Raw genomic sequence first — 26,564 nt, forward strand, 5'->3', positions numbered from 1 at the left:
GCTGGGGTCCCTCAGTATTTTGTGGCCACGACGTGCCCTGCCGGGTCTACCCGCCGCCATGATGGGCCTTGCGTAGCCTTACCTGCGGTAGCGGCAGGCCCCGTTGGGCCTCCCCCCCACTGCGTGACATCACATGTGTGTGTCGGGGGTCTCCCCAGCGTTGGGCGGAACCCGGCAGGTATGTCGGCACTGTCCAAACTTCTGCTTTCCCCATGCCTAAAAGCACAGGTCCAGATGGTTTTCCATTTGCCGCCCACCGCTTTCCCCAGGAAAACCCAGTTGGCATTTCGTCCGATTCAGCGGTACGGTGCTGGTTTTCCAAGGAGAGAGGCAAATTGGAGTGTGGATGAGCCTCAGTTCCCAAACTTGTGTCTGGGCTGGACCTTATTAGATGGAAAGTGGGCGCTCTCAGGATTTTTATTCTCTCTTTATAGATGACTAGCATGTCAGGGAGATCGTTCTTTCCTCCCCGGCATAAGTTTATATAGTTTTGATGTTTTAAATCCAGCTTATGAGTCTCTGAAGGGTTCGACCCAGAAAGAAACTGCCGTTTCAGGCAGAACCAGGCCATTGCTTCTTGATTTGCAATGAGTGGTAGTCACCTGAGTTTTACTCTCTGGGGTGGCTCCCCATCTGTGGAACGCTCTCCCCGGGGAAGTTCACCTGGCGCTTTCATTATACACCTTTAGGCGCCAGGCAAAAACATTCCTTTTTAACCAGGCCTTTGGGTGATCTGATTTACATCCTATGCGCTTTTAAAATGTGATTTTTTGGGGGGGGGGTTTGCTATTGGGCTGTTGTTGTTTTTTATTTTTATTACTTATTTTGTGGTTTTATATCTTGATTTTATTCCATGAACAGGTTAGGGCAGTATATAAATTCAATCAATCAACAGAAATTATACTCACGAGTAAACCCATTGAAATCAATAAGCCTAATGAAGGGGTCATCCAGACGGTCTTTTGTGATGAGTTTCTAGGCACAGGTCCAAGTGGTTGTGTGTGTGTTTTGTCCTGACACTTTCCCCAGGAAAACCCACTTTTTACTGCTGTATCGGAGTGAACGGCAATTGGGTTCCCCGCAGATTGCCATTTGCTCCAAATCAGCGGTAAAACGGCAAGGCAATAGCCTTCCAGTTTGGTCGCCATCACATCCTCCCGTGAGCTGCATGAAGAAGACCTTTATTTTTTGCACTCTTGACTCCTCTAGCATTCAACTTTGCTGCTTGTCCATGAGTTCTGGCGTTGTAAGAGGGAGAAAAAGTTTTGTCGGTCTATATTGGTGTTTTCCAAACTCTGCTCCCCAGCTGTTTTCTGGACTACAACTCCAATCATCCCTAGTTGGCAAGACCAGTGGTCAGGGATGATGGGAATTGTAGTCTGAAAAAAACAGATGGAGACCCACGTTTGGGAAACCCTGGTCTATATCCTTTACTTGACTCTTCAGAGAGAGCACCACCCCCATCCAAAAGAGGCTGGATCGCAGATTCTGGACCAGCTGCTCTGCAGGAGAGCAATAATGTCTGCACCGTGCACGGATCCTGTCCACATCTCTTCTGTTCTGGCACATAAGAAGATGATGATTCTCAGTTCTGCAAATCCAATATCCAACTTCTCCCCTGGCTTCCACCACAGTGTTGAATACTAACCAATGTGGTTGGCGCTGTGGTCTAAACCACGGAGCCTCTTGGGCTTGCCAGTCAGAAGGTCAGCAGTTCGAATCCCCACGACGGGGTGAGCTCCCGTTGCTCTGTCCCAGCTTCTGCCAACCTGGCAATTCGAAAGCACACCAGTGCAAGTAGATAGATAGGTACCGCTGCGGCGGGAAGGTAAACGGCATTTCCATGTGCTCTGATTTCCGTCACGGTGTCCCGTTGCACCAGCAACGGTTTAGTCATGCTGGCCACATGACCCGGAAAGCTGTCTGTGGGCAAACGCCGGCTCCCTTGGCCTGAAAGCAAGATGAGCGCCGGAACCCTATAGTCACCTTTGACTGGACTTAACCATCCAGGGGTCCTTTACCTTTACCTTTTTTTACTAACCCATGGGCTTTAATCGTCTCAGATAAATAGACAGCAAAAAAACTTGCAGAGTCAAGAGGCCTTTCAGAATTCCTTCTATCCTCCTGTTCCACGTTTTTTGCTCCAGGTCGGTTTCCCAGGTATTAAGCCTAATGTGGTCCCAGGCAAAGAGCCAGGCAGAGCCTTTGACATTATTAATTAATGGCTAGGTTGCTGCAAATGGCCACATTGCAGATTAACTTTTTTTTAAGGGGGGGGGGAGAGGGAAGAATTGGGTCGGTCAAAGCCGAAATATAACAAAGACTTCTGTCCTGAAGGAATGATTAAGCTAAAGCTTTGCTTTCTAGCTTGATTTGCCTGATAATCTGGTTGTTCTACAAACGCTCCCCCAGAGAAAGCAAGGAATTCTCTGCGTCAGCTCCCAGCGGTGCTCGCTTGGGCCGGGGGGTTCTGCAAAACGACTTTCTTCCATTCTCAGGCACGGCAGAAACTACCCCGAAGGCCTTCCATGGGCCTGGGCGCAATTGGCATTTTGCAGAAAATCTAGTTATTACCCAGGATCGGAAACAGGTGGTGCAGGAGTGCTTAATTCCATGCATCCACCACCAGCCACCAAACGACCACATTCACAGCATTCTTTTAAAGCGCTGTGATTCCACTTTAAATAGTCGTGGCTACCCCCCAAAATTCTGGGAGCTGTAGTTTAAGCGCCCTAAGAGTTGCTAGGGAACACCCCCCCCCCCCGTTCCTTTCACAGCTATAATTCTCAGTCGCTCTTCATGGGGAACTCTGGGAATTTTGTCTCTGAGTAGGATGGGGCCTGTTAGCAACTCTCGGCACCTTTAACCAAAGCTGCAGCTCTCAGAATTCTTTGGGCGAAGCCATGACTGTTCAAAGTGGTAAAGGTAAAGAGACCCCTGACCATTAGGTCCAGTCGTGGCCGACTCTGGGGTTGCGGCGCTCATCTCGCTTTATTGGCCGAGGGAGCCGGCGTACAGCTTCTGGGTCATGTGGCCAGCATGACTAAGCCGCTTCTGGCGAACCAGAGCAGCACACAGAAACGCTGTTTACCTTCCCATCAGAGTGGTACCTATTGATCTACTTGCACTTTGAGGTGCTTTTGAACTGCTAGGTGGGCAGGAGCAGGGACCGAGCAACGGGAGCTCACCCCGTCGCGGGGATTCGAACCGTCAACCTTCTGATTGGCTAGTCCTAGGCTCTGTGGTTTAACCCACAGCTCTAGGGCTTTAAATTTATAGAGTGCATCTGGTTCAAAGCTGATGCATTGATATAAGCATCCTGCAGTTAAAGCTGCTCTTGTGTCTTGAATTGGGGGGGGGGGGAGATGGCTTCCAAAGGAACCTGGCTTAACGCTCATCGTTTCGTAGGAAAGACCACTTAAATGATTCATACCGAGAATTTAGATAAGGCTCACGTTTCCCTGTTTAGCACAGTTTCCCCATTAATAAGGAAAATTGGAAATTTATCGCTCAGATCTCCTCATTAAAACCCGCTCCCTCTCCCCTTTCTCATCATGAAAAGGAGAAAATAAGCAAAAGAGAAGAACTCTCTGCATGGAGGGTCTCTGCAAGGCCTGACAGAGAAATCATGATATTCACTTTTTCTGTATTTGCACTTGGGCTGAGCGCGTCTCCCTGAATTCATTAATGGCGGAGCTTCAACCTCAGCGGCTGTTGAATTGCTGCTATTCCTGGGCTGGGGAATCTGCGGCCCTCCAGACCTTTGCTGGACTTCAGCTCCCAGCATCCTTGACTGCTGGCCATGCAGGCTGGGGTTGATGGGAGTTGGAGTCCAGTGACATCTGGAGGCCTGCGGGTTCTGCAAGCCTGTGCTAATCATGTACATTTGGAAACAACTGGAACATGGCAGCTAGACTGGTGACTGGCAGCGGCCGCCGAGACCATATAACACCGGTCCTGAAAGGCCTACATTGGCTCCCAGTACATTTCGGGGCACAATTCAGTGCTGACCATTAAAGCCCTAAACGGCCTCAGTCCAGTCTACCTGAAGGAGCGTCTCCATCCCCATTTTTCCACCCGGACACTGAGGTCCAGCGCCGAGGGCCTTCTGGCGGTTCCTTCGCTGCGACAAGCGAAGTCACAGGGAACCAAGTAGAGGGCCTTCTCGGTGGTGGCGCCCGCCCTGTGGAACGCCCTCCCACCAGATGTCAAGGAAATAAACAACTATCTGACTTTTAGAAGACATCTGAAGGCAGCCCTGTTTAGGGAGTTTTTTAATGTTTGATGTTTTACTGTATTTTTAATATTCTGTTGGGAGCCGCCCAGAGTGGGGAAACCCAGCCAGATGGGCGGGATATAAATATTATTATTATTATTATTACTACTACTACACAGGAATTGGCCTCCTACACTTGAAGAGGCAGGATCAGGCTGCTTTTTTATATAGCAGGTGATAGGTGCAACCCAAGTCTTCCTTCTATCAAGCTCCGTTCTCACGTTGAGCAATCGGCCTGTTTGATCGTGTCCTTTCTCTTTTGCTTTTAGCCATGGCAGATTCATATTCCTACAGAGGTGGAAAGAAGGTGGCTGGATCTAGCAAGACCAGCGCAGACAAAGACAGCAGCAAGGCAGAGATGAAGATAAACCCGGCGTACGAGCAGTCGAGGCTTGGTGAGTAAGCAGACCACCTTTTCTAGCTGCAATGGGAAGGGCTTCGTTTGAATTAAGAGAAGCGCCATTGGCTAGGGGAACCAAAACAGGGCCCTCTATATGTTGTTGGGCTACAACTCTTGGCGTTACCAATGGTCCGGGGTGATGGGAGTCTCAAATGTGGAAGTTGTCTTCCTGGCTACCTATCTCACGGCAGTGTAAGGAAATAAATACAGCGGTACCTCGGGTTACAGACGCTTCGGGTTACAGACGCTTCAGGTTACAGCCTCTGCTAACCCAGAAATAGTACCTCAGCTCAAGAACTTTGCTTCAGGATGAGAACAGAGGATGAGGCAGCAGTGGGAGGCCCCATTAGCTAAAGTGTTGCTTCAGGTTAAGAACAGTTTCAGGGTAAGATCGGACCTCGGGAACGAATTAAGTACTTAACCCGAGGTACCACTGTAGCTAGGAAGCACATACAGGTCAGGGTACTTGATAAATTAACACTTTGGTTAAATAAAAGGTACAGTCATATCTCATGTTATGTTTGCTTCAGGTTGGGTGTTTTCAGGTTGCGTCCTGTGGCAACCCGGAAGCAACGGAACGGGTTACTTCCGGTTTTTGCCGCTCGCGCATGCGCAGACACGCAAAATGATATGCGCAGAAGCGGCGAATCACGATCCGTGCATGCGCAGACGCGGGTTGCGTTCTGTTCAGGTTGCAAACGGGCCTCCAGAACGGATCCCGTTTGCAACCAAAGGTACCACTGTATTCCATTGCCTTCCAGCAAATGTTGTCCCCAACCGAAACGAAACCCAGTACTTTGGAACAGCAACTCAGATTGGAAACGGCAGTTCTCAAGTTTTTTGAGCTTTGACTAATTGAGAACACAGTTGGCTTCCGATGTCGGGGGTGGTTCCTGCGCAAGTTGCCATTGCCCTTATTCAACGAACTGTCTGAACTTCCACAATCTAAATTGGTTAGGATGTTGCCTTCTATTCAAAACGTACTCATAGAAGGGGCACCCAAGGGTCATCTAGTTCAACCCCGGCCATGCAGGGATCTCAGCCACCCAACCTTTCTGTGCAGCATTAGCAACATTGCACGTGGGAACAACAAGCAGCCTAGGAGGGGTTGTGCTTTCCGCTTGTGTGAAAGCACATCCGATCAACATTATAGGTCTGGTAGGTCTTTTTTGTTTTCGAGTTTACAAGAACGCGCTGAGGAAAGGGCCCAAGACAACGCAAGTGACAAGAATTCAGTGCAGATCGAGTTGCCTGTGCTAGTTAGCTAGAACACTCTGCATATAGTGTGCAGAGTGTTTGAGGACCGGGACATTCGCAGGGAAACCAAAATGCTTGTTTACAAAGCTATTGTACTACCAACTTTACTGTACACTTGTGAAACATGGACCACTTATAAACGCCATCTCCAACTCCTCGAAAGATTCCATCAATGGAGTCTCCAGAAATTTTTACACATCACTTGGGAAGACAGGCAGACTAATGCCAGTGTACTGGAAGAAGCAAAGATCACCAGTGTCGAAGCAACGATTCTTCAACATCAACTTCGTTGGACTGGTCATGTGCAGATGCCTGATGATCGTCTTCCAAAGCAACTACTCTATTCCGAACTCAGAAATAGAAAGCGTAATACTGGTGGTCAACAAAAGAAGTTTAAAGAATCTCTCAAAGCAAATCTTTAAAAAATGCAGTATAAACACTGCCAATTGGGAAACACTGGCCTGTGAGCTCTCCAATTGGAGAATAGGTAAAGGTACCCCTGCCCGTACGGGCCAGTCTTGACAGACTCTAGGGTTGTGCGCTCATCTCACTCTAGAGGCCGGGAGCCAGCGCTGTCCGCAGACACTTCCGGGTCACGTGGCCAGCGTGACAAAGCTGCATCTGGCGAGCCAGCACAGCACACGGAACGCCGTTTACCTTCCCGCTGGTAAGCGGTCCCTATTTATCTACTTGCACCCGGGGGTGCTTTCGAACTGCTGGGTTGGCAGGCGCTGGAACCGAACGACGGGAGCGCACCCCGCCGCGGGGATTCGAACCGCCGGCCATGCGATTGGCAAGACCTAGGCGCTGAGGTTTTACCCACAGCGCCACCCGCGTCCCAATTGGAGAATAGCCTTTACCAAAGGTGTCATGGACTTGGAAGATGCTTGAACTCAGGACAAAAGGGAGAAACGTGCTAAGAAGAAAGCATGCTTGGCAAACCCTCACCGTGATTAACTCTTGCATGGAAACCTATATCCTCACTGTGGAAGGACATGTGGATCCAGAATTGGCCTCCACAGTTACTACTGACTCCCTATTAAAACTGTGTTCATGGAAGACAGTCTCACTCAGCTGCGAGTTATCGCCAAAGAAGAAGTGTGCTCAGCGCCAAGTCTTCTTTGTCATGCAGTAGAAAGCATTTTAAATCAGTGGACATCCAACAAAATGTAAGATGGACGGATGTATTAATTCAATCCACCATGTCATTCTTCCCCATTCTGCTTGCAGGAAATGCAACTAACGATAAAACGGAAGGCAAAAGGAAAGGGAGGCCGAAGGCAGACGGCCAGGCCCTGAAGGATATTCCGGTAAGATTTTAATCGTGTTTCATTCCTTGGGAACTGGGGAAAAGGAAGTAGAGACAGGATAGGACAAGCTTGGTGCATTTGAGCGCAGGAGGGGGCCTGATTCTGGTCCCAGGTCTTTTCTCTGGGAAGCCTTTGATTCGATGTGAGATACTGGGGTTTGTGCGTTCAGAAATTTTGCTTTCATTCCTCTTGCATTAAGTGGGTCTTTCCCCCTCCCCTCTGCTCCGCGGATGTTTCCTATATCACAGCTGCCTCTGATGAACCAGTGGAAAGAAGAGTTCAAGGCCCACTCCAGGGTGAAATGCCCCAACTCGGGCTGTTGGCTCGAATTCCCCAGCATCTATGGCCTGAAGTACCACTACCAGCGCTGTCAAGGGGTAAGGAGGATGGAGGTGTGTGTTCTGTTTTGGTAACCCATATTTACAGCTTGTGTTACTGTCTGTGCCAAATGTGGCCCCTCTTCACACTGCTTTGACCCTGCCAGAGTGTGGCTGTCTTAATTTATATTATGGGTAGGCAAACTAAGGCCCGGGGCCAGATCCGGCCCAATCGCCTTCTAAATCTGACCTGCGGACGGTCCAAATCAGCGTGTTTTTACATGAGTAGAATGTGTGCTTTCATTTAAAATGCACCTCTGGGTTATTTGTGGGGCCTGCCTGGTGTTTTTACATGAGTAAAATGTGTCCTTATATTTAAAGTGCATCTCTGGGTTATTTGTGGGGCATAGGAATTCGTTCATTGTTTTTCCCCAAAATATAGTCTGGCCCCCCGCAAGGTCTGAGGGACAGAGGACCTGCCCCCTGCTGAAAAAGTTTGCTGACCCCTGACTTAGTGGGATACACTCCATTGTTTGTTGGAGAGGGTTCTGACCTTCTAAACTGGCCCTCCCCTCATCCTCTCCATACAGGGATGAGTAGCCTTTTCCATCCTGAGAGCCACATTCTATTCTGTGACACCTTCTGGGGGCCACATGGCGCTGGTGGGCGGGGCCAGAGACAAAAGTGGGCAGGGCAACGAGTGCAAATTCTACATTTCTCCAGTAGGTTGATTTCTGCACCAATTGACACGCCCCTGTCTATCCTTCATTTGTATCAGAGTCCAAGGACACACACCAGCAAGGCAAAGACACTAAATGCATGGGAAAAGGGCTGAAAAGGTTTGCTGACCCCTGATTTATATGCATACAGACACTTAGGGAAGTGAGAGAAGAAATTCGATTCGATTATCATTTAAAAGGCGAACATACCAAATTTGCACCTTCCGAAACAATGCGCAGATCAAAAGGCAGCCAGCCTTTGAAATCTGCACTTCTCCGCATTTTGCAATGCAGTTTTCCAGCCCCGGTGTGCACAGGAAGGCATTTTAGTTTTCAAAAAAAAAAAAAAGGTGCAATGTCAGGGAAGATCGCTTTCCAAAAAGGAGAAATTTGCACTAAAACACTGAGGAAGTCATGAGGACTTAAAAAAAAATATCACAAACTGATGTGGAAAATTGGAGGACTGAATTTAAGATTAGGAAAGAGAGAAACTCAAGAGAAACCAAAACAGAAATATTTCCCCATCTCTGCACACCAACCCACAAGCCTTGGCCGTTTGGTCACTGTTATTTTAACACAGAAGTTGCATTAACACCAAATTATGAATCTTGTCCGCTGTGGTTTCTGATGTTGCTGCCGCAAGGCGGGTTCTGAACGAACTAGCCAGTCATTTGCTGTTAGGCTTCTAGTACCATTTGAAGCCGCAGAGGTATTTAGATTCTGCTTCCTTACACTGTGCTACAAAACCGGTCCATCTAGTTCAGTATTGTCTACCCAGACTGACAGCAGCTTGCCAGGGTTTCAGGCAGAGGACAGCCCTCCCTGGAGATGCCTTGAAGACTAAATTGGGGGTGTTTTGCTTGCAAAAGAGGTGTTCTGCCACTGAGCTACCCTTGTCCTCTAATTCGCCTGCATGTAGGATACTTTGATGTGCATCTCCTTCCCTTATAAATTCTGCCCTGCTTCCCTCCAAAAAAACCTTTGGAAAGGCCTTGCTCCAGTTGCCATCCATTCATGACTACTGCAATGTGCTCTACGTGGGGCTACCTTTGAAGGTGACCCAGAAACTATAACTAATCCAGAATGCGGCAGCTACACTGGTGAGTGGGAGCAGCCACCGAAACCACACAACACCTGTCTTGAAAGAACTACACTGGCTCCCAGTACGTTTCCGAGCACAATTCAAAGTGTTGGTGCTGACCTTTAAAGCCCTAAACGGCCTCAGCCCTGTATACCTGAAGGAGCGTCTCCACCCCCATCGTTCTACCTGGACACTGAGGTCTAGCGCTAAGGGCCTTCTGGCAGTTCACTCACTACGAGAAGCCAAGTTACATGGAACCAGGCAGAGGGCCTTCTCGGTAGTGGCACCCACCCTGTGGAACGCCCTCCCATCAGATGTCAAAGAGAAAAATAATTACCAGACTTTTAGAAGACATCTGAAAGCAGCCCTGTTTAGGGAAGCTTTTAATGTTTGAGGCATTACTGTATCTTAATATTGTGTTGGAAGCCGCCCAGAGTGGCTGGGGAAACCCAGCCAGATGGGCAGGGTATAAATAATAAATAATAATAATAATAATAATAATAATAATAATAATAATAATTATTATTATTATTATTATTATTATTATTATTATTATTATTAAATACAGGCGTCTCCCAGCCTGTGCAGGGCTTCATTCCCGGCAACCGCACGCAACCCGGGATGTGTGCGAGTGGCCCCCCCCCCATTGCACCCTTGCCTCCTTTCAGTGCTGAAAACAGCTTGCATGTCTGCAGGAGCACGCATGCAGATCCTTTGCAAGTGGGGAGTTGCTTGTACACACACAGAGGAAAAGAGCTAGAGATCCTGTTCCCACAGTGGCCAACCAGCTGCTTATAAGAAGCCCACAACAAGGGACCTGAGGGCAGTAGCTCTCTCCCCACTTGCGATTCCTGCATTATTCAGAGGCATCCTGCCCTGCAACTTAACTCTCTCAGATCCCGGAGAAGGACTTGGTCAGGTGCAACATCATAGTAGCTGCAAAGCCCTCTTCCAAAGGAGACCTGATGCGTCTCACTTTATCCCGCGCTCCAAGAGCAAAGCTTCCCTGCTTAGACAAGTTTGGGCAGTTGTTTGAAGTGTGAATTAACTTCTTCTGGGACACTGTTGTTTGCGCTCTTCTGCACTGCTCCGTTTACTTTGTATTTGTGTTATTTTGACAAATGCTTATTGATATGCTCCAAGTTGCTTTGAGCTTGGAAGGGAAATTGTAGCCGGAGGAGCAGGAAGGAAATGCCCAAACTTGCCTAAGCGGGGAAATTTTTAGGATTACAGTTAAGTAACAGGAGTTCCCATTCATACCTCTGGCCTGGAGGGTGTTGGGCTGAGTGATGTTTATACTGTGGATTCTGTGATCATTCAGTACAAGTGAAGAAATTGGTTTGTATCCTAGGAGTGTCAGATTTCATGTTATGGGGGGGGGGGGAGACAGAAAAACATGCAAGCCCTTAAGCTTAAATGTCCATGCCTTAAAGTTTGGGGGCAATGCCTGATAAAAAGAAGAGAATCCAGCTTGTGGGACTACTGAGAATGAATTACTCAACATAAGCACAGTGTATTTATTTGCTTTTTAATTCGTTCACTACCTACACAGTCCATGTGGATACATACCAAATGTGCTTCATTTGCATAGCTCCAGGCAGATCGTGAAGTTCAGATGTTTTGGCAGAGAATTTGGGTTACCATGGCGCAGGGGTGGATAGGAAGAGGTTTGTAGGGACGCAGCGTGCAGCCAGTGAACTGATCATTCATTAGATATATGTTGCAGTTCTCCTGGCATTTTGAAAATTGATTTAGAAAGGGGCTCCTGATTGGCAAGGCAGCAGTGTGTGTGCGTGCAGTTTTGAATTGTTATTTATTTTTAATGTCCTTGCAAACTCAGAGGAGGCAATCTCCTTTCCCCCCTCTTTCACAGAAACATAAGAAGCTGCTTTATCCCAGGTCAGATCATTAAGTGCCCCATACCTGAAAATAATAATAATAATAATAATAATAATAATAAGAAGAAGAAGAAGAAGAAGAAGATAATGGTGTAGTATTATTTGTACCCCGCCCATCTGGCTGGGTTTCCCTAGCCGCTCTGGGCAGCTCCCAACAGAATATTAAAAACACGATAAAACATCAAACATTAAAAACTTCCCTAAACAGGGTTGCCTTCAGGTGTCTTCTAAAACTTGGATAGTTGTTTATTTCCTTGACATCTGATGGGAGGGTGTTCCACAGGGCGGGTGCCACTACTGAGAAGGCCCTCTGCCTGGTTCCCTGTAACTTGGCTTCTCGCAGTGAGAGAACCACCAGAAGGCCCTCAGTGCTGGACCTCAGCGTCCAGGCAGAATGATGGGGGTGGAGACACTCCTTCAAGTATACTGGACCGAGGCCGTTTAGGGCTTTAAAGGTTAGCACCAACACTTTGAATTGTGCTCGGAAATGTACTGGGAGCCAATGAAGATCTTTCAGGACCAGTGTTATGTGGTCTTGGTGGCCACTCCCAGTCACCAGTCTAGCTGCCGCATTCTGGATTAGTTGTACTTTCTGGGTAAAACAGAGAGAGAATGCTGTGACGTATTTTGTTCCGATGCAAATGTATGTAGATGCAATGTCTTAAAAGTCATATGCTTAGTTAGAATCATGAAACTAGAGTTGGAAGGGACCCAAGGTTGACTCTTGGGTTATTCGTTTTTAAGCACAGCCCTTCCTTCTCCCTCTCCCTGCTTCTTCCAGGGCGCCGTTGTGGAGAAGCGGACCTTCCCATGCCCATTCTGCGAAGCCGCCTTCACGTCCAAAACCCAGCTGGAAAAGCACCGCCTCTGGAACCATCTCGACAGGCCGCTGCCGGCCGCCGCCGCCCCGGTGGAAAACAGGTCTCCGAAAGTCTCCGGCAAGGGCAAGAAAAGGTACTGGCCTGCGAACTTTGAGGCAGAGAAGAGGGAAAGCTCCCCGACCCCGTGGATTTTGGGATGGAAGGAGGGGGTCAGGCGTGAGCGGCCCCGATGTCTTAAACCCCGCTTTAAACCAGCCCTCTATGCTTTGCCCTAGAGCTGCCGAGGGTTCAGCTTCCCTCACCATCCATCCCAAACAGGCAAAGGTGGAGAAGGCCGTCGCCCTGCACCGCCCCGAGAACGGAGAATGCGCGGCCGTGAGCCCAGGCAGCAAAGACTTCCAGACCAGGGCAGCCGCCATGCCTGGCGCTCAGCTGTCGGGCGGCAAAGGCTCCAAGCATCAGTCGAGCAGGCAGGCCTCTGAGCAGGAGGAAGACCCCGAGAGGATGAAGCACAGTAAGACTAGAACAGCGACTCCCGTCCACCCCAAGTCCTGGTTTCCCTTGCCCAGTTTAAGATTTGAAGCATGCGCTACGGTATTCGTGGTAGAAGTTTGTGAAATCATGTAGAATCTTAGAGCTGGAAAGGGAGCCAAGAGTCATCTATTCCAACCCCTGCAATGCAGGAATCTCCACTAAAGCATCCATGGCAGATGGCCTCTGCTTCCATCAACCTCTGCTTAAAAACCTCCAAGGAAGAGGGAGTCTGTTCCACGGCTGAACAACTCTTACTGTCAGAATGTTCTTCCTGATGTTACAACAACAACAAATTATTTGTACCCCACCCATCTGGTTGGGTTTCTCCAGCCACTCTGGCCGGCTTCCAACAAAGATTAAAAATACATTAAAATGTCATACATTAAAAACTTACCTAAACAGGGCTGCCTTCAGATGTCTTCTAAATTTCAGGTAGTTGTTTATCTCTTTGACATCTGATGGGAGGGCGTTCCACAGGGCGGGTGCCACTACCGAGAAGGCCCTCTGCCTGGTTCCCTGTAGCTTTGCTTCTCGCAATGAGGGAACCGCCAGAAGGCCCTCGGCGCTGGACCTCAGCGTCCAGGCAGAACAATGGGCGTGGAGATGCTCCTTCAGATATACTGGGCCGAGGCCGTTTGAATTGTGCTTGGAAACATACTGGGAGCCAGTATAGGTCTTTCAAGACCGGTGTTATGTGGTCTCGGCGGCTGCTCCCAGTCAGCAGTCTAGCTGCCACATTCTGGATTAGTTGTAGTTTCTGGTTCACCTCCAAAGGTAGCCCCACGTGGAGCGCATTGCAGTAGTCCAAGCGGGAGATAACCAGAGCATGCACCACTCTGGCGAGACAGTCTGCGGGCAGGGAGGGTCTCATCCCGCATACCAAATGGAGCTGGTAGACAGCCGCCCTGGACACAGAATCGATCTGCGCCTCCATGGACAGCTGTGAGTCGAAAATGACTCCCAGGCTGTGCACCTGGTCCTTCAGGGGCACAGTTACCCCATTCAGGACCAGGGAGTCTCCACACCAGCTCGCCCCCTGTCCCCCAAGAACAGTACTAACAGTATGTTAGTTGGATTCTCCTTACAGTCATACCTCAAATTGCATTTGTTTCACATTGCGTTTTTTCAGGTTACGAACGCAGCAAACCCGGAAGTGTTTACTTCCGGGTTCGGCGCTTCACGCATACGCAGGAGCGCTCTATTGCGTCAAGCGCAGGAGCGGTGCTCTACTTATGGACTTTTCGGGGTGCAAACGCCACCCCGGAATGGATTGCGTTTGTAAGTAGAGGTACCACTGTACTTGTAACTTGAAGCCATTGGTTCGAGTCCTCCCCTCCAGAGCAGAAGAAAGCAAGCATGCTCCTTCACGGCCTAGGACCCTCGTACCTCATACCTACAGGACCGCCTCTGCCAGTCTGCCCCACGGAGGACCTTAAGGTCCATAAATCGCAACACCCTAGAGGTCCCGGGCCCTAAGGAAGTCAGATTAGCCTCAACCAGAGCCAGGGCCTTTTCAACACTGGCCCCGGCCTGGTGGAACACTCTGCCTCATGAGACCAGGGCCCTGTGGGATATGATTTCTTTCCGCAGGGCCTGTAAGACAGAGTTGTTCTGCCTGGCCTTTGGCTTGGAATCTACTTGATCCCCTTCCCCTCTTTCCTTTTTCCTTTCTCCTTCTGTGATGGAACTCCAACTTGGGGACTTCCCTGGCTTTTTTCTGGCCCACGTAGGACCAGTCTGGATAGTTGGCCTTGGTGAGGACTTGACGTTTTCCTCCCCAAAAAAGTTTTTGATTTGAGTTTCTACTGAAAGGAGGCTGCATTTTAATGTTTTAATGTTGTATTTTAATCTTGTTTTTCAAGCTGTATTTCAACCAATTGTTTTTATATTTGGCGTTAGCCGCCCTGAGCCCGGTCTTGGTTGCGGAGGGTGGGGTATAAATAAAAAAAAAATTATTATTATTAATATTATTATTATTACCTGTAACGTGTCGGGTAGATGAAGTTCTACCCTCTGCGAAAGCAGAAAACGCCTCTTTTCCGTGTGACAGCCCCCCCCCATGCATTTGAAGAGTGCTATTGAATCTTCGTCTCGGTCTTCTGTTCTCCAAGTTAAACATGCCCAATTCCTTCCTTCTTTCCTCATAGGACTTGTTTTCCATGTCTTCCCCCGCTGTTGTTTGGAAAAGTGTGTATCTAGTCCTTATGACTGTGGGAGATAAGCTTGAAAGCCCATGGGCAGTGAGAAACCGGGGGGGGGGGGGGAGCCAAGCAGGGCTTTCTTTTCTGTGGCCTGGAATAAGATTTCAGCCCTGTGCTTATTCCCTGGGGAGCGAAGCAGCAGAATAAATTAGGCAAAAAAAAAAGGGGGATTCACTGAAATGCTGAGTTGCTCTGTGTAGACAGGGGTGTTTCACTCTCAGCTTACCGTGCAGGTGTTTGACCAAGTTTTTATTTCTGTTTTCTCCTTTTTGAGTTAGGAAGGAAACAGAAAACTCCTAAGAAATTTACTGGAGAGCAGCCGTCCATCTCCGGAACATTTGGACTGAAAGGTAAATGACGAGTCAGATGCGTTCCTGTTCTTGGGAAGTATTTTGTAGTGTATTTCGAATTTTCTGTTGCCGGGCAGCAGCTCCTGCCTCAGTTTCATGGAGAGCCCTTTGTGTGTTGCAGAGGATTCTGGGAAATATTCTAGGCTGTTGCCTTTGGTTTAAGCAGGGCACACACCACCACTTTCGGCTGCTGGGCCTTGCTGTTACCTGGCACAAAGCGAGAGCACATCCCGAAATACGCATTTCAGAAGAACATAAGCCGTGGCGGGCAAAATATCTTTGCGAGAAGTTTGTCCACCATTGCTGCAGTTATCACAGGGAGACCTTGGGCTCATGCAGCACATAATTAAACTACAGTGGTGCCCCACAAGACGAATGCCTCGCAAGACAAAAAACTCGCTAGACGAAAGGGTTTTCTGTTTTTTGAGTCATTCCACAAGACGAATTTCCCTATGGGCTTGCTTCGCAAGATGAAACGTCTTGTGAGTTTGTTTCCTTTTTCTTAAAGCCACTAAGCCGTTAATAGCTGCTAAGCCGTTAATAGCCGCTAATAGCCGCTAAGCCGTTAATAGCCGTGCTTCGCAAGACGAAAAAACCGCAAGACGAAGAGACTCGCGGAACGGATTAATTTCGTCTTGCGAGGCACCACTGTATGGAACTATGGATATGTGCAATTTTATAAGATGCAGAGGAAATATGTGAAGAGAAATCGGGGAGAGAAGTTGAGGAAAGTCCTTGGTGGGGGGGGGGGAATAATGTATGTGATTTGATAATTTGTTATGTGGAAATTGATCAATAATTTATTTATTTTTTTTCAACCTGTGGAACCCACCAACACAAAATGTGACAATGGCTTCACTAGGGGATTAGACAACTTCATGGAGGTTAAGAACTATCCACGGCTACTAGTCCGCGTGACTTTGGCTACCTCCGCACGGCAGTTTATTCCATTTTCACGCCGTTTCCCTAACTGTTGATTTTCACGTTATATTTGGACGTAAAAGGCGCTTCTGGAACCGTAGCGTGATACGGTGCAAGTTTGGCACTCACTTCCACATTATTTGCAAGTGGATTCCCTCCCCAGAAGCAAATAACATGGAAATGAGCGCTAAGCTTGCACCTACGTTCCATTATTGTTCCAGAAGGGGCTTTTTACCCCATGTGAAAGCTCAAACAAAATGTAGAACATAACCGTCAGGGAAAAGTCTAGATTAGGTAACCTCTGGGTTAGATTACTGCAATGTGTTATATGTGGGGCTGCCTATGGAGGCTGTTTGGAAAGTCCAGCTGGTGCAGAATTCACTGGCAAGACAGTTTGAACAGTGCCCAACTGCACTGGCAGTCAATTGGTTTTTAGGCCCAGTTCAAAGTGCTGGATTTGACCTATAAATCCTTAAAACGGCTCAGGACCTCAAGGACCGCCTCTCCTCATATGAACCTGCTCAGACTCTGCAATCATCATCTGAGACCCTTCTTTATGTACCGTTTTGAACACGGGTTTGGTTGTACCTGCCTGTTGTAGCGCATCCATGGAGCTGTCCATGGAGGCGCAGGTCAATTCTGTGTCTAGGGCAGCTGTTTACCAGCTCCATCTGGTATGCAGGATGAGACCCTACCTGCCCGCAGACTGCCTCGCCAGAGTGGTGCATGCTCTGGTTATCTCCAGCTTGGACTACTGCAATGCGCTCAATGTGGGGCTACCTTTGGAGGTGACCTGGAATCTACAACTAATCAGAATGCGGCAGCTAGACTGGTGACTGGGAGCGGCCGCCGAGACCACATAACACCGGTCTTGAAAGACCTACATTGGCCCAGTATGTTTCCGAGCACAATTCAAAGTGTTGGTGCTGACCTTGAAAGCCCTAAACGGCCTCGGTCCAGTATATTTGAAGGAGCGTCTCCACCCCCATCGTTCTACCTGGACACAGAGGTCCAGCAATGAGGGCCTTCTGGCAGTTCCCTCACTGCGAGAAGCCAAGTTAGAGGGAACCAGGCAGAGGGCCTTCTCGGTAGTGGCGCCTGCCCTGTGGAGCACCAGATGTCAAAGAGCACCAGATGTCAAAGAGAACAACAACTACCAGACTTTTAGAAGACATCTGAAGGCAGCCCTGTTTAGGGAAGCTTTTAATGTTTGATGCATTGTGGTATTTTAATATTTTGTTGGAAACTGCCCAGAGTGACTGGGGAAACCCAGCCAGATAGGCGGGGTATAAATAATAAGTTATATTATTATTATTATTATTATTATTATTATTATTATTATTATCTGCCGTATGAGCAGCGCTAGGCCCGCTTTTCAGGAAGGAACCATCCAGCCTGTTCTAACCTCTTTCAAAAGCAAAATCTTTCCGCTTCTCCAGGGCTGGCGAAAGCAGAGGACAAGGCGAAAGCACACCGGGCAAAGAAACTGGAGGCGTCTCTGAGCGGCGCCGGCAATGAAGACCTGAAGAAGAAAACGCCAGGGTCTGGTGTGAGAAAGGATGCTGTCCCAACAGCAGCAGCTCCTTCTGCAACAGGTGGGCGGTTTGACCCTTTTCACAGAACCCTTTCCATTCTGAGGGCCACATTCCCTTCTAGGGGTCAGAGGCAACGTGGGCAGAGCTGCAATTGCAAACGTTCGCTTTGGACAGTAGGCTAGTTTCTCAACACACACTCGCACATCCCTTGCCATCCCCTGTCCAGGCAAGCCAGAGTCACGGCCAGGGTTCAAGGATGCAGTTGAGACAGGCAGGAATGCCAGAGGAGGGTGCAGGATTGGTGAGCAGTGTGGCCAAGGAAGGCTGTGGTGTGGTTGAGAGCAGCAGACTCGTGATCTGGTGAACCGGGTTCGCTTCCCTGCTCCTCCACATGCAGCTGCTGGGTGACCTTGGGCCAGTCACACTTCTCTGAAGTCTCTCAGCCCCACTCACGTCACAGAGTGTTTGTTGTGGGGGAGGAAGGGAAAGGAGAATGTTAGCCGCTTTGAGACACCTTCGGGTAGTGATAAAGCGGGATATCCAATCCAAACTCTTCTTCTTCTTCTTCTTGTGTGGCTTGTGGAACTTGCTCCAACATGACTTGGGGACGGAGCATCTGTTTGCATGCAGGAGGTCCAGTGTTCAGCCCCTGGCTGCCACTGGGGGAGCCGCTGCCTGCCAGTGCAAACAATACTAATCTAGATGGACCAGTGGTTTCACTTGGCTGAAGGCAGTTTATTTTGTCCCTATCTTTCAAAGCCATTGCGGGGAAACCCGGTTGTTTGAACAGACATGGTCTGTTCGCTGCATTTGAGGCGTGCATTTTTGCTATCGAAACTTGAGGGCTATTTTTAAAAAAATAGTTATTTAAGTCGTGTGTCCTTTGTTTCTCAGTTTGATCCTGTTACATGGCTTTGTATGTTTTGTGGTATTTTATGCATTGCGGTTTGCTGTTATTTTTATTGATTATAGATTGATAATTCATTATTGTGGCTGATAAGTGTTCAGTTATTATTTGCTGATGTTTAATGTTACTGTTTACTATTAGATTCTGATGGATTGCTGAATGTTGCTTTGTTTTATATAAGTTGTTTGTTTTAAAGTTATTGTGACTTTTTGTACTGGATTCCTACTATGAATGTTTGACGTTCTATTACGTTTTTGTATGTGCTGGAAGCCGCCCAGAGTGGCTGGGGAAACCCAGCCAGATGGGTAGCGTATAAATCATAAAATGTTGTTGTTGTTGTTGTTATGGTGCAACCCAGCGAGGTGGGCAGAATATGAATATATCGTTGCTGTTGTAGTTCTTACTAGTATACTTTCCAGTGTTACCTTTTGAAAATGCACTTTGTGGGTTAATTTGGGCTGTCTTAAGTGTCCCTAAAACCACTCCTTTTGGCTCTTAAGCCCCGGGCAAGTAGGTATCTGGAGCCACTGGAAAAACCTTGCTTCTCTGGGGAATCTCTTCCTGGCTCAAGGAAGACAGCATGTTCTGAGCAAAGCACAGCTGCAGCCTCTTCCAGCTGATCCACGTTCCCAGCTTTTGAGTCTGATCGCCGAGTAAACAACTCAGCAGGCCTAGCCTGTTGCTCGACAGTTGGAGCGAAGCCAAGCCTATGGCTGCTTGAGACTGTGGCTCGGCTCGGCCTCTTTTTGGCTGTGCTCCCTCATTGGGGGGGGGGGGCATTTAGATAAACACTGCAAGGAGTCCCGGAGCTCGTAGACAGACCCTATGTTTGCTCAGATGTCGCTGTGCTTCGGAATGGAACTGTGGCCAAAGCCACGCTCCGTTTTCCTTTCCTGTGCAATGACGGTGTCAGCGGAGCTCAGGGATTCTTGTTGTAGATGAGTTTTGTGGGGAGGCGGCAAAATCACGATCCCACGCTTTTTAGTGCATTTCCTCATGACCTCCCGAACAGCAAGCAGCCCTTAAAAAGAAAAAGAGGCACGTTGAAAAGAGGTGCGAAAGACTTAACTTAGTAAAACCTCACTTGTTGTTACTCGATCTATTATTCATATATATATATTCCTTTATCTATATGCAGGAGTTGGTAAAGGGACCGCTGAGGGATAAGGATATTTGTTTAGAAAGATGGATGCTAATTAGAGATAAGTTTGTAATATAAGCATCATGTAATGGAAATTTCTGAGAAAGAGAGTGGGAAGCCAGTTTTTGGGGGGAATTGTGTTAAATTAGTTTTAACTTGGCATTGACGTGTTATAAATTTGGAAAACGGATAAAAATTAATTGGCACAAAAAAGGAAAAATGTGAATTAGTTGGACCAGAGGAAATTGAGTTTCCAGTGCATGCGATCGAACAGCAGCCCACCAAATAGCGGAAGTCTATAGGACACCCAGGATTTAGCCACAGACAAACTTCCGCTCTGTCTTTCCTCTTTCTCCAGCGAGCCCAGAAGAGCAGTGGCAGCGGGCGATCAATGAGAGAGGGGAGGTGGCTTGTCCGACCTGCAGCATGATCACCCGGAAGACGATCCTTGGCCTCAAGAAGCACATGGAAGTCTGCCAAAAGGTTTTGTTGTTGTTTAGTCGTTTAGTCGTGTCCGACTCTTCGTGACCCCATGGACCAGAGCACACCAGGCACCTCTGTCCTCCACTACCTCCCGCAGTTTGGTCAAACTCATGCTGGTAACCTCAAAAACGCTATCCAACCATCTCGTCCTCTGTCGCCCCCTTCTCCTTGTGCCCTCCATCTTTCCCAGCATCAGTGTCTTCTCCAGGGAGTCTTCTCTTCTCATGAGGTGGCCAAAGTACTGGAGCCTCAGCTTCACGATCTGTCCTTCCAGTGAGCACTCAGGTCTGATTTCCTTAAGAATGGATGCATTTGATCTTCTTGCCGTCCATGGGACTCTCAAGAGTCTTCTCCAGCACCATAATTCAAAAGCAGTAGGAAGCCAAAATTGGACGGGGACAAACCACTGAATAGCATGTCAACAAATTGTTCTAGTATTTGGCTGGGTTTCCCCAGCCACTCTGGACAGCTTCCAACAAAAGATTAAAAATACATTAAAACATCAATCATTAAAAACTTCCCTAAACAGGGCTGCCTTCAGATGTCTTCTAAAAGTCAGATAGTTGTTTATTTCCTTGACATCTGATGGGAGGGTGTTCCACAGGGCGGGTGCCGCTACTGAGAAGGCCCTCTGCCTAGTTCCCTGTAACGTGGCTTCTCACAGTGAGGGAACCGCCAGAAGGCCCTCAGAGCTGGACCTCAGCATCCGGGCAGAACGATGGGGGTGGAGACGCTCCTTCAGGTATACTGGACCGAGGCTGTTTAGGGCTTTAAAAGTCAGCACCAACACTTTGAATTGTGTTCGGAAACATACTGGGAGCCAATGTAGGTCTTTCAAGACTGGTGTTATGTGGTCTCGGCGGCCGCTCTCAGTCACCAGTCCAGCTGCCGCATTCTGGATTAGTTTCTGGGTCACCTTCAAAGGTAGCCCCACATAGAGCACATTGCAGTAGTCCAAGCGGGAGATAACCAGAGCATGCACCACTCTGGCGAGACAGTTCGCGGGCAGGTAGGGTCTCAGCCTGTGTACCAGATGGAGCTGATAAACAGCTGCCCTGGACACAGAATTGACCTGTGCCTCCATGGACAACTGTGAGTCCAAAATGACTCCCAGGCTGCACCACTGGTCCTTCAGGGGCACAGTTTCCCCATTCAGGACCAGGGAGTCCTCCACACCTGCCTGCTGTATCTATATGGATATAGATACAGGCAACTCCCCACTTACACGGAGGTTACGGTCTGAGGCACCGTGCATGTAAGTGGAATCGCATAAATTGGGAACACCATTGACAAAAGCCTGCAAACTCCCCAATCACTCCATCCAAACCTCCTTGCTCAAACTCCCAACTCTTCACAGGCCTCGGAAAGTCGGTGCAAGGGCTCCTGGGATTTCACTTGCAAAGGCTTGTGGGATTGCTAGGTGCTGTTTTTGTGCTGTGTTTTGCCTTTCTGCACTCTTTTAGGGCCATTTTTGCTCTTTTCCTAGTCACTTCTAGGTTCACAGTGATGTGTGTGTGTGTGTGTGTAGTTACACAAATATTGAACGTATGCAAATGGAGAGTTGCCTGTATGTTTTATTATTTTATTGCCAGTAAGGGCCTGGTGGTAAAATACACATTTTTAACGAGCCCTGCTACCAATACTACTACTATTATTATTATTATTATTATTATTATTATTATTATTATTATTATTATTTTGGAGGGTAAGGCTATCAGCGGCTATTGCTTGTGATGGCTGTACTCTGTCTCCACTGGGCCAGAGGCAGCAGTGCTTCTGAAAACCAGTTTTTGGTGTGTTGACTTTTCGTTCCGCTTGCTTCAGCTGCAGGATGCCTTGAAATGCCAGCACTGCAAGAAGCAATTCAAGTCCAAAGCCGGGTTGAATTACCACACCATGGCCGAGCACGTCAACAAGGTAGGAAACTCTGCTTGCATGCAAAACAAGTAAATGAATATTTTTCACCCTGGAGACATACTGCCCTCGAACAAGCCGGATTCCACAACTTGTGTGCTTTTCGCAAGTTTGCATAATTTCCCTTGTCTTACAACGTGTGTTTTCAGAATTTGTGCTATTTATTGCCCTTCTAATAGTCAGGGTGGGGGCAGGGAAAGGGGGCAAGGAGCTGTGCTGGGCACTGGTGCCTCCACACCCCATGACTATTCATCATGTTCCACAACCCTCTGGCACCTGAAATCTCACTAGGAACACGCCTTTGCAACCACGAGGGCTGTAGAAAGAAAGAAAGAAAGAAAGAAAGAAAGAAAGAAAGAAAAGAAATAAGAGATTCTCACTTTTCTGCACTGGCATCACTCTGCAATAGATGCATAGTCTTGGATAATGGTGCCAGGGTGCTGTTCCTTTTATAAAATGCCTCTTTCTGAGGTGTGAGACGGACAAGGGCCCACGGCGTGTATGAAAGGCTAGATTAACATTGCGGGTTTTCTCGATTCCTTCCCTGCAGCCAGTTCCTGTGGAAGCCGCTGCCCCTCTCAGCGAGCACGAAGAGCGGGAGAGGCTGAGGAAAGTACTAAAGCAGATGGGGAAACTAAAATGCCCCGTTGAGGTACTTCTTTTCGCTCTTGGCTAATATTTCCAGCAGAGAAAGAGTTGGGGAAGCCAGCGAGTTTTCCAGTACGACCACATCTTACGCATGTTTGTCAGGCGCGTTTGACGTTAGGTGGTTGAAGGCCAGCTGGTTGAAATCGCACAAATTTAACACCCAGAAGGCAGAGAGCTCAAAAGCTCTCTATGTTTGTGGTTCTCCCGGCGCAGAAAAAGCTTTTGAACTCTCCGCCTTGCTTACTGGTCTCTGGGAAGCTTGTGCAAGATCTTGGGATCTCACGAGAGCATTCCAGAGCCCAGCAAGCAAGGCGGAGAGCTGTTAAGTTCTCTGTTTTGCTTTGGGGCGCAAGGCAGCATGGATGTGCTTGTCTTAACAGAGCTAAATCTATGGCCCGCAACTTCACTTTACGTTTAAAGCAATATCACTCCCCTTTAAAAAGTCATGGCTAGGTTGGGTAGTTCGCAAGTCTCTGTGGCTTTGTACAAGGTCTTGTCTTTTTCTCAGAAGATTGATAAAGAATGTATAATCATTTTGGTAATTATTGGTAGCCTTGTGAGCTGGTCTCACCTGCTTTTGAGCCCATCCAAGTTTCTGGCGGGACGCGGGTGGCGCTGTGGGTTAAACCACAGAGCCTAGGACTTGCCAATCAGAAGGTCGGCGGTTCAAATCCCCGCACCGGGGTGAGCTCCCGTTGCTCAGTCCCTGCTCCTGCCAACCTAGCAGTTCGAAAGCACGTCAAAGTGCAAGTAGATAAATAGCTACCACTCCAGCAGGAAGGTAAACGGCGTTTCCGTGCACTGCTCTGATTCGCCAGAAGCGGCTTAGTCATGCTGGCCACATGACCCGGAAGCTGTACGCCAGCTCCCTCGGCCAGTAAAGCGAGATGAGCGCCGCAACCCCAGAGTCGGCCACGACTGGACCTAATGGCCAGGGGTCCCTTTACCTTTTAAGTTTCTGGCATTCCCACCGTCCTTCTCCTCTTCCTCTTCCTGCAGGGGTGCGTGGCTACTTTCTCCAGCCTTATGGGGTACCAGTACCACCAGAAGCGGTGCGGGAAACAGCTGTCCGAGGTGGAGAAGCCCGTCTTCACCTGCCTGCACTGCGGGAAGACGTACAAGTCGAAAGCAGGACACGACTACCACGTGCGGTCAGAGCATCCGTCCGCGGTAAGGCCCTATGAGCCTCTTCCCTCCATGCTGTTGAGTATCATTATGCTGCAAGACATTACATTTTGCAAAGTGTTTCCTCATCTTTTATTTATTTATTTTTTTAGAAAAATAGTTTTTATTTGCATTTTTAATACAAAACAAGCAAAAAAACCACACACACACACCCTTTCCTCCACCCCCCCCCCCAATTGTACAACTTTCATACCAATCTCGACATACAATTAAATACCCGGTGACTTCCCATCCACCCTTTTCCTGGTTTCTGTACTATTCTATAAATTGTGTATTCCAAATTTTTACTCTACAAATTTCTTCCTCTGCTAATTTCTGTTAGCGCCTATTCTGCCGGGTTTACTCAAGACAAGCTAGGTTATTTACTTGTTTATACTGGTTCTTTAAAATATTCAATAAACATTTTCCAGTCCTCCTTATATCCTTTATCATACTTTTCTCTTACCCTATTCCTGCTGCCAGTTCAGCATATTCAAGCATTTTCAAACTTCCACTCTTCTCTGGTGGGTACCATACTCGTTCTCCACCTTTGTGCCAGTAAAATTCTGTCCGCGTTGGTGGCATATAATAATAATATATATCTTTTTTTAACCATTCCCAAAAGGAATGTCTCGGGCTTTTGGGGGAAGGTTTTTATGAATATATTTTCAAAATCATTGCAAATTACTTCCCAGAATTCCCCAATTACTTTACAGGACCACCACATGTGGGAAAAGGTTGCTTCTACTTCACTGCATTTCCAACATTTATAATTTTCTTTTATCAACGTTTTTGCTAGTTTGGCAAGGCAACAGTGATCCGCTGGTGGTGTTTGTGCAAAACCTATTTCTCCTCTCAGCAATTGTCTCAGCTTGCTGAATTTCAATATTCCTTATTTTAATGATTTTTTTTGTTTTGGGTGACTCTTAACCACCTTGATTTTTTTTTTTTAATAGAAGGCAGCGTTGTAATTATTTTAAATACAGTTCAGCAACATCTCGCACACATTTAACATGCACGATTTTAAATGTATGCGGCTGAAGGCAGGCTGGTTGAAAGTACACAAGTTAAATCCAAACCTGGCGGGAGCTTAAAAGCTCATTCTCTGGCTTGTGGATCCTGGTGACAGCCTTTGACATATAGTATCCAGGCTTTCTCATGCTGATGCAGAAGATGGGGCTGACACTGGTTGTTGTTCTTTGGGTACCCCATTCCACCTTCACCCCCTTTCCCCCCGTCTTCTCAGCCTCCTGAACAGCCCGAGATCAAGCCTGAAGTCAGCCTCGTCGAAGATTTCGAGAGGACTCCGAGCGGCAGGATCCGGCGCACGTCAGCCCAGGTCGCCGTCTTCCACTTGCAGGAAATCGCCGAGGACGAGCTAGCCAAGGACTGGACCAAATGGAGGATGAAGGACGACTTGGTCCCCGAGACAAAGCGAGTGAGAGCCCGTCACTTACCTGACTTTTGCTGAAGGCGGGGTGCAGGGAAAACAGGGTCTGTAGTCTTGGTCTGGGGCACGTGTTGGGGTGTGTGGCTTGCGGGTTCTTCAATTGGCTGGTTTGGAAACAGATTGGAAATCAGACAGGCGCTCTCCCTGGGCCTGACCAAAGAAGCCAAGCTTAGGGAATCGTTTTTGCAGGACCAGGTGCAGCTCTGTGGACAGCAGGGCTTGCAGCTTCAGTACTACTCTGTTGTTGCTTTCAGTGCCTCAGGGCTAGCAGGCCTCTCCACCAGCTACTAGTGTTGTACTGAGTTAGCATGCTCTTGTTATCTCCTGCTTGGACTACTGCAATGCGCTCTACGTGGAGCTACCTTTGAAGGTGACCCGGAAACTGCAATTAATCCAGCTAGACTGGTGACTGGGAGTGGCCGCTGGAACCACATAACACCGGTCCTGAGAGATCTGCATTGGCTCCCAGTATGTTTCCGAGCATAATTCAAAGTGTTGGTGCTGACCTTTAAAGCCATAAACGGCCTCGGTCCTGTATACCTGAAGGAGCGTCTCCACCCCATCGTTCTGCCCAGACACTGAGGTCCAGCTCTGAGGGCCTTCTGGTAGTTCCCTCCCTGCGAGAAGTGAGGTTACAGGGAACCAGGCAGAGGGCCTTCTCGGTAGTGGCGCCTGCCCTGTGGAACGCCTCCGAGCAGATGTCAAGGCAATAAGCAACTATCTTACCTTTAAAAGACATCTGTTTAGGAAAGTTTTTTGTAGAGCTGTGTTCTAGATGCCGAAGTTGATTAACCACTGCTTCTCGCCTGGCAGCTAAACTACACCCGTCCTGGGCTTCCGAAGCTGAACCCGAGGCTTCTGGAAACCTGGAAAAATGAAGTGAAGGAAAAAGGACACATCAACTGCCCTAATAACGTGAGTGCCTTGTTTTCTGCAGGGCTGATTGGAAAATGAAAGGGATGTTATGTTTTATTCTGTGTTATGGACATGCTGCGGGACGCAGGTGGTGCCGTGGGTTAAACCACAGAGCCTAGGACTTGCCGATCCAAAGGTCAGCGGTTTGAATCCCCGTGATGGGGTGAGCTCCCGTTGCTCGGTCTCAGCTCCTGCCAACCTAGCAGTTTGAAAGCATGTCAAAGTGCAAGTAGATAAATAGGTGCTGCTCTGGCGGTAAGGTAAACAGTGTTTCCGTGCGCTGCTCTGGTTCGCCAGAAGCGGCTTAGTCATGCTGGCCACA

The 26,564-nt window shown here is 48.3% G+C and overlaps 1 protein-coding gene across 1 annotated transcript in view; it reads left to right on the plus strand.

The window, feature by feature from the left end:
• ZNF512B (zinc finger protein 512B) overlaps positions 1 to 26,564 on the plus strand; it is a 39,637-nt gene that overhangs the window by 7,219 nt on the left and 5,854 nt on the right. Inside the window, 13 exon segments of the mRNA XM_028735468.2 lie at positions 4,546 to 4,671; positions 7,164 to 7,243; positions 7,492 to 7,620; positions 12,040 to 12,212; positions 12,355 to 12,593; positions 15,093 to 15,164; positions 17,525 to 17,680; positions 20,027 to 20,151; positions 21,976 to 22,068; positions 22,616 to 22,717; positions 23,713 to 23,883; positions 25,124 to 25,315; positions 26,141 to 26,242. Of these exon segments, the coding sequence (XP_028591301.2) occupies positions 4,548 to 4,671; positions 7,164 to 7,243; positions 7,492 to 7,620; positions 12,040 to 12,212; positions 12,355 to 12,593; positions 15,093 to 15,164; positions 17,525 to 17,680; positions 20,027 to 20,151; positions 21,976 to 22,068; positions 22,616 to 22,717; positions 23,713 to 23,883; positions 25,124 to 25,315; positions 26,141 to 26,242 (1,758 nt within the window). The 5' untranslated portion in view covers positions 4,546 to 4,547.

This window comes from Podarcis muralis, chromosome 5, assembly GCF_964188315.1.
Source record: "Podarcis muralis chromosome 5, rPodMur119.hap1.1, whole genome shotgun sequence".
Taxonomy (NCBI): domain Eukaryota; kingdom Metazoa; phylum Chordata; class Lepidosauria; order Squamata; family Lacertidae; genus Podarcis; species Podarcis muralis.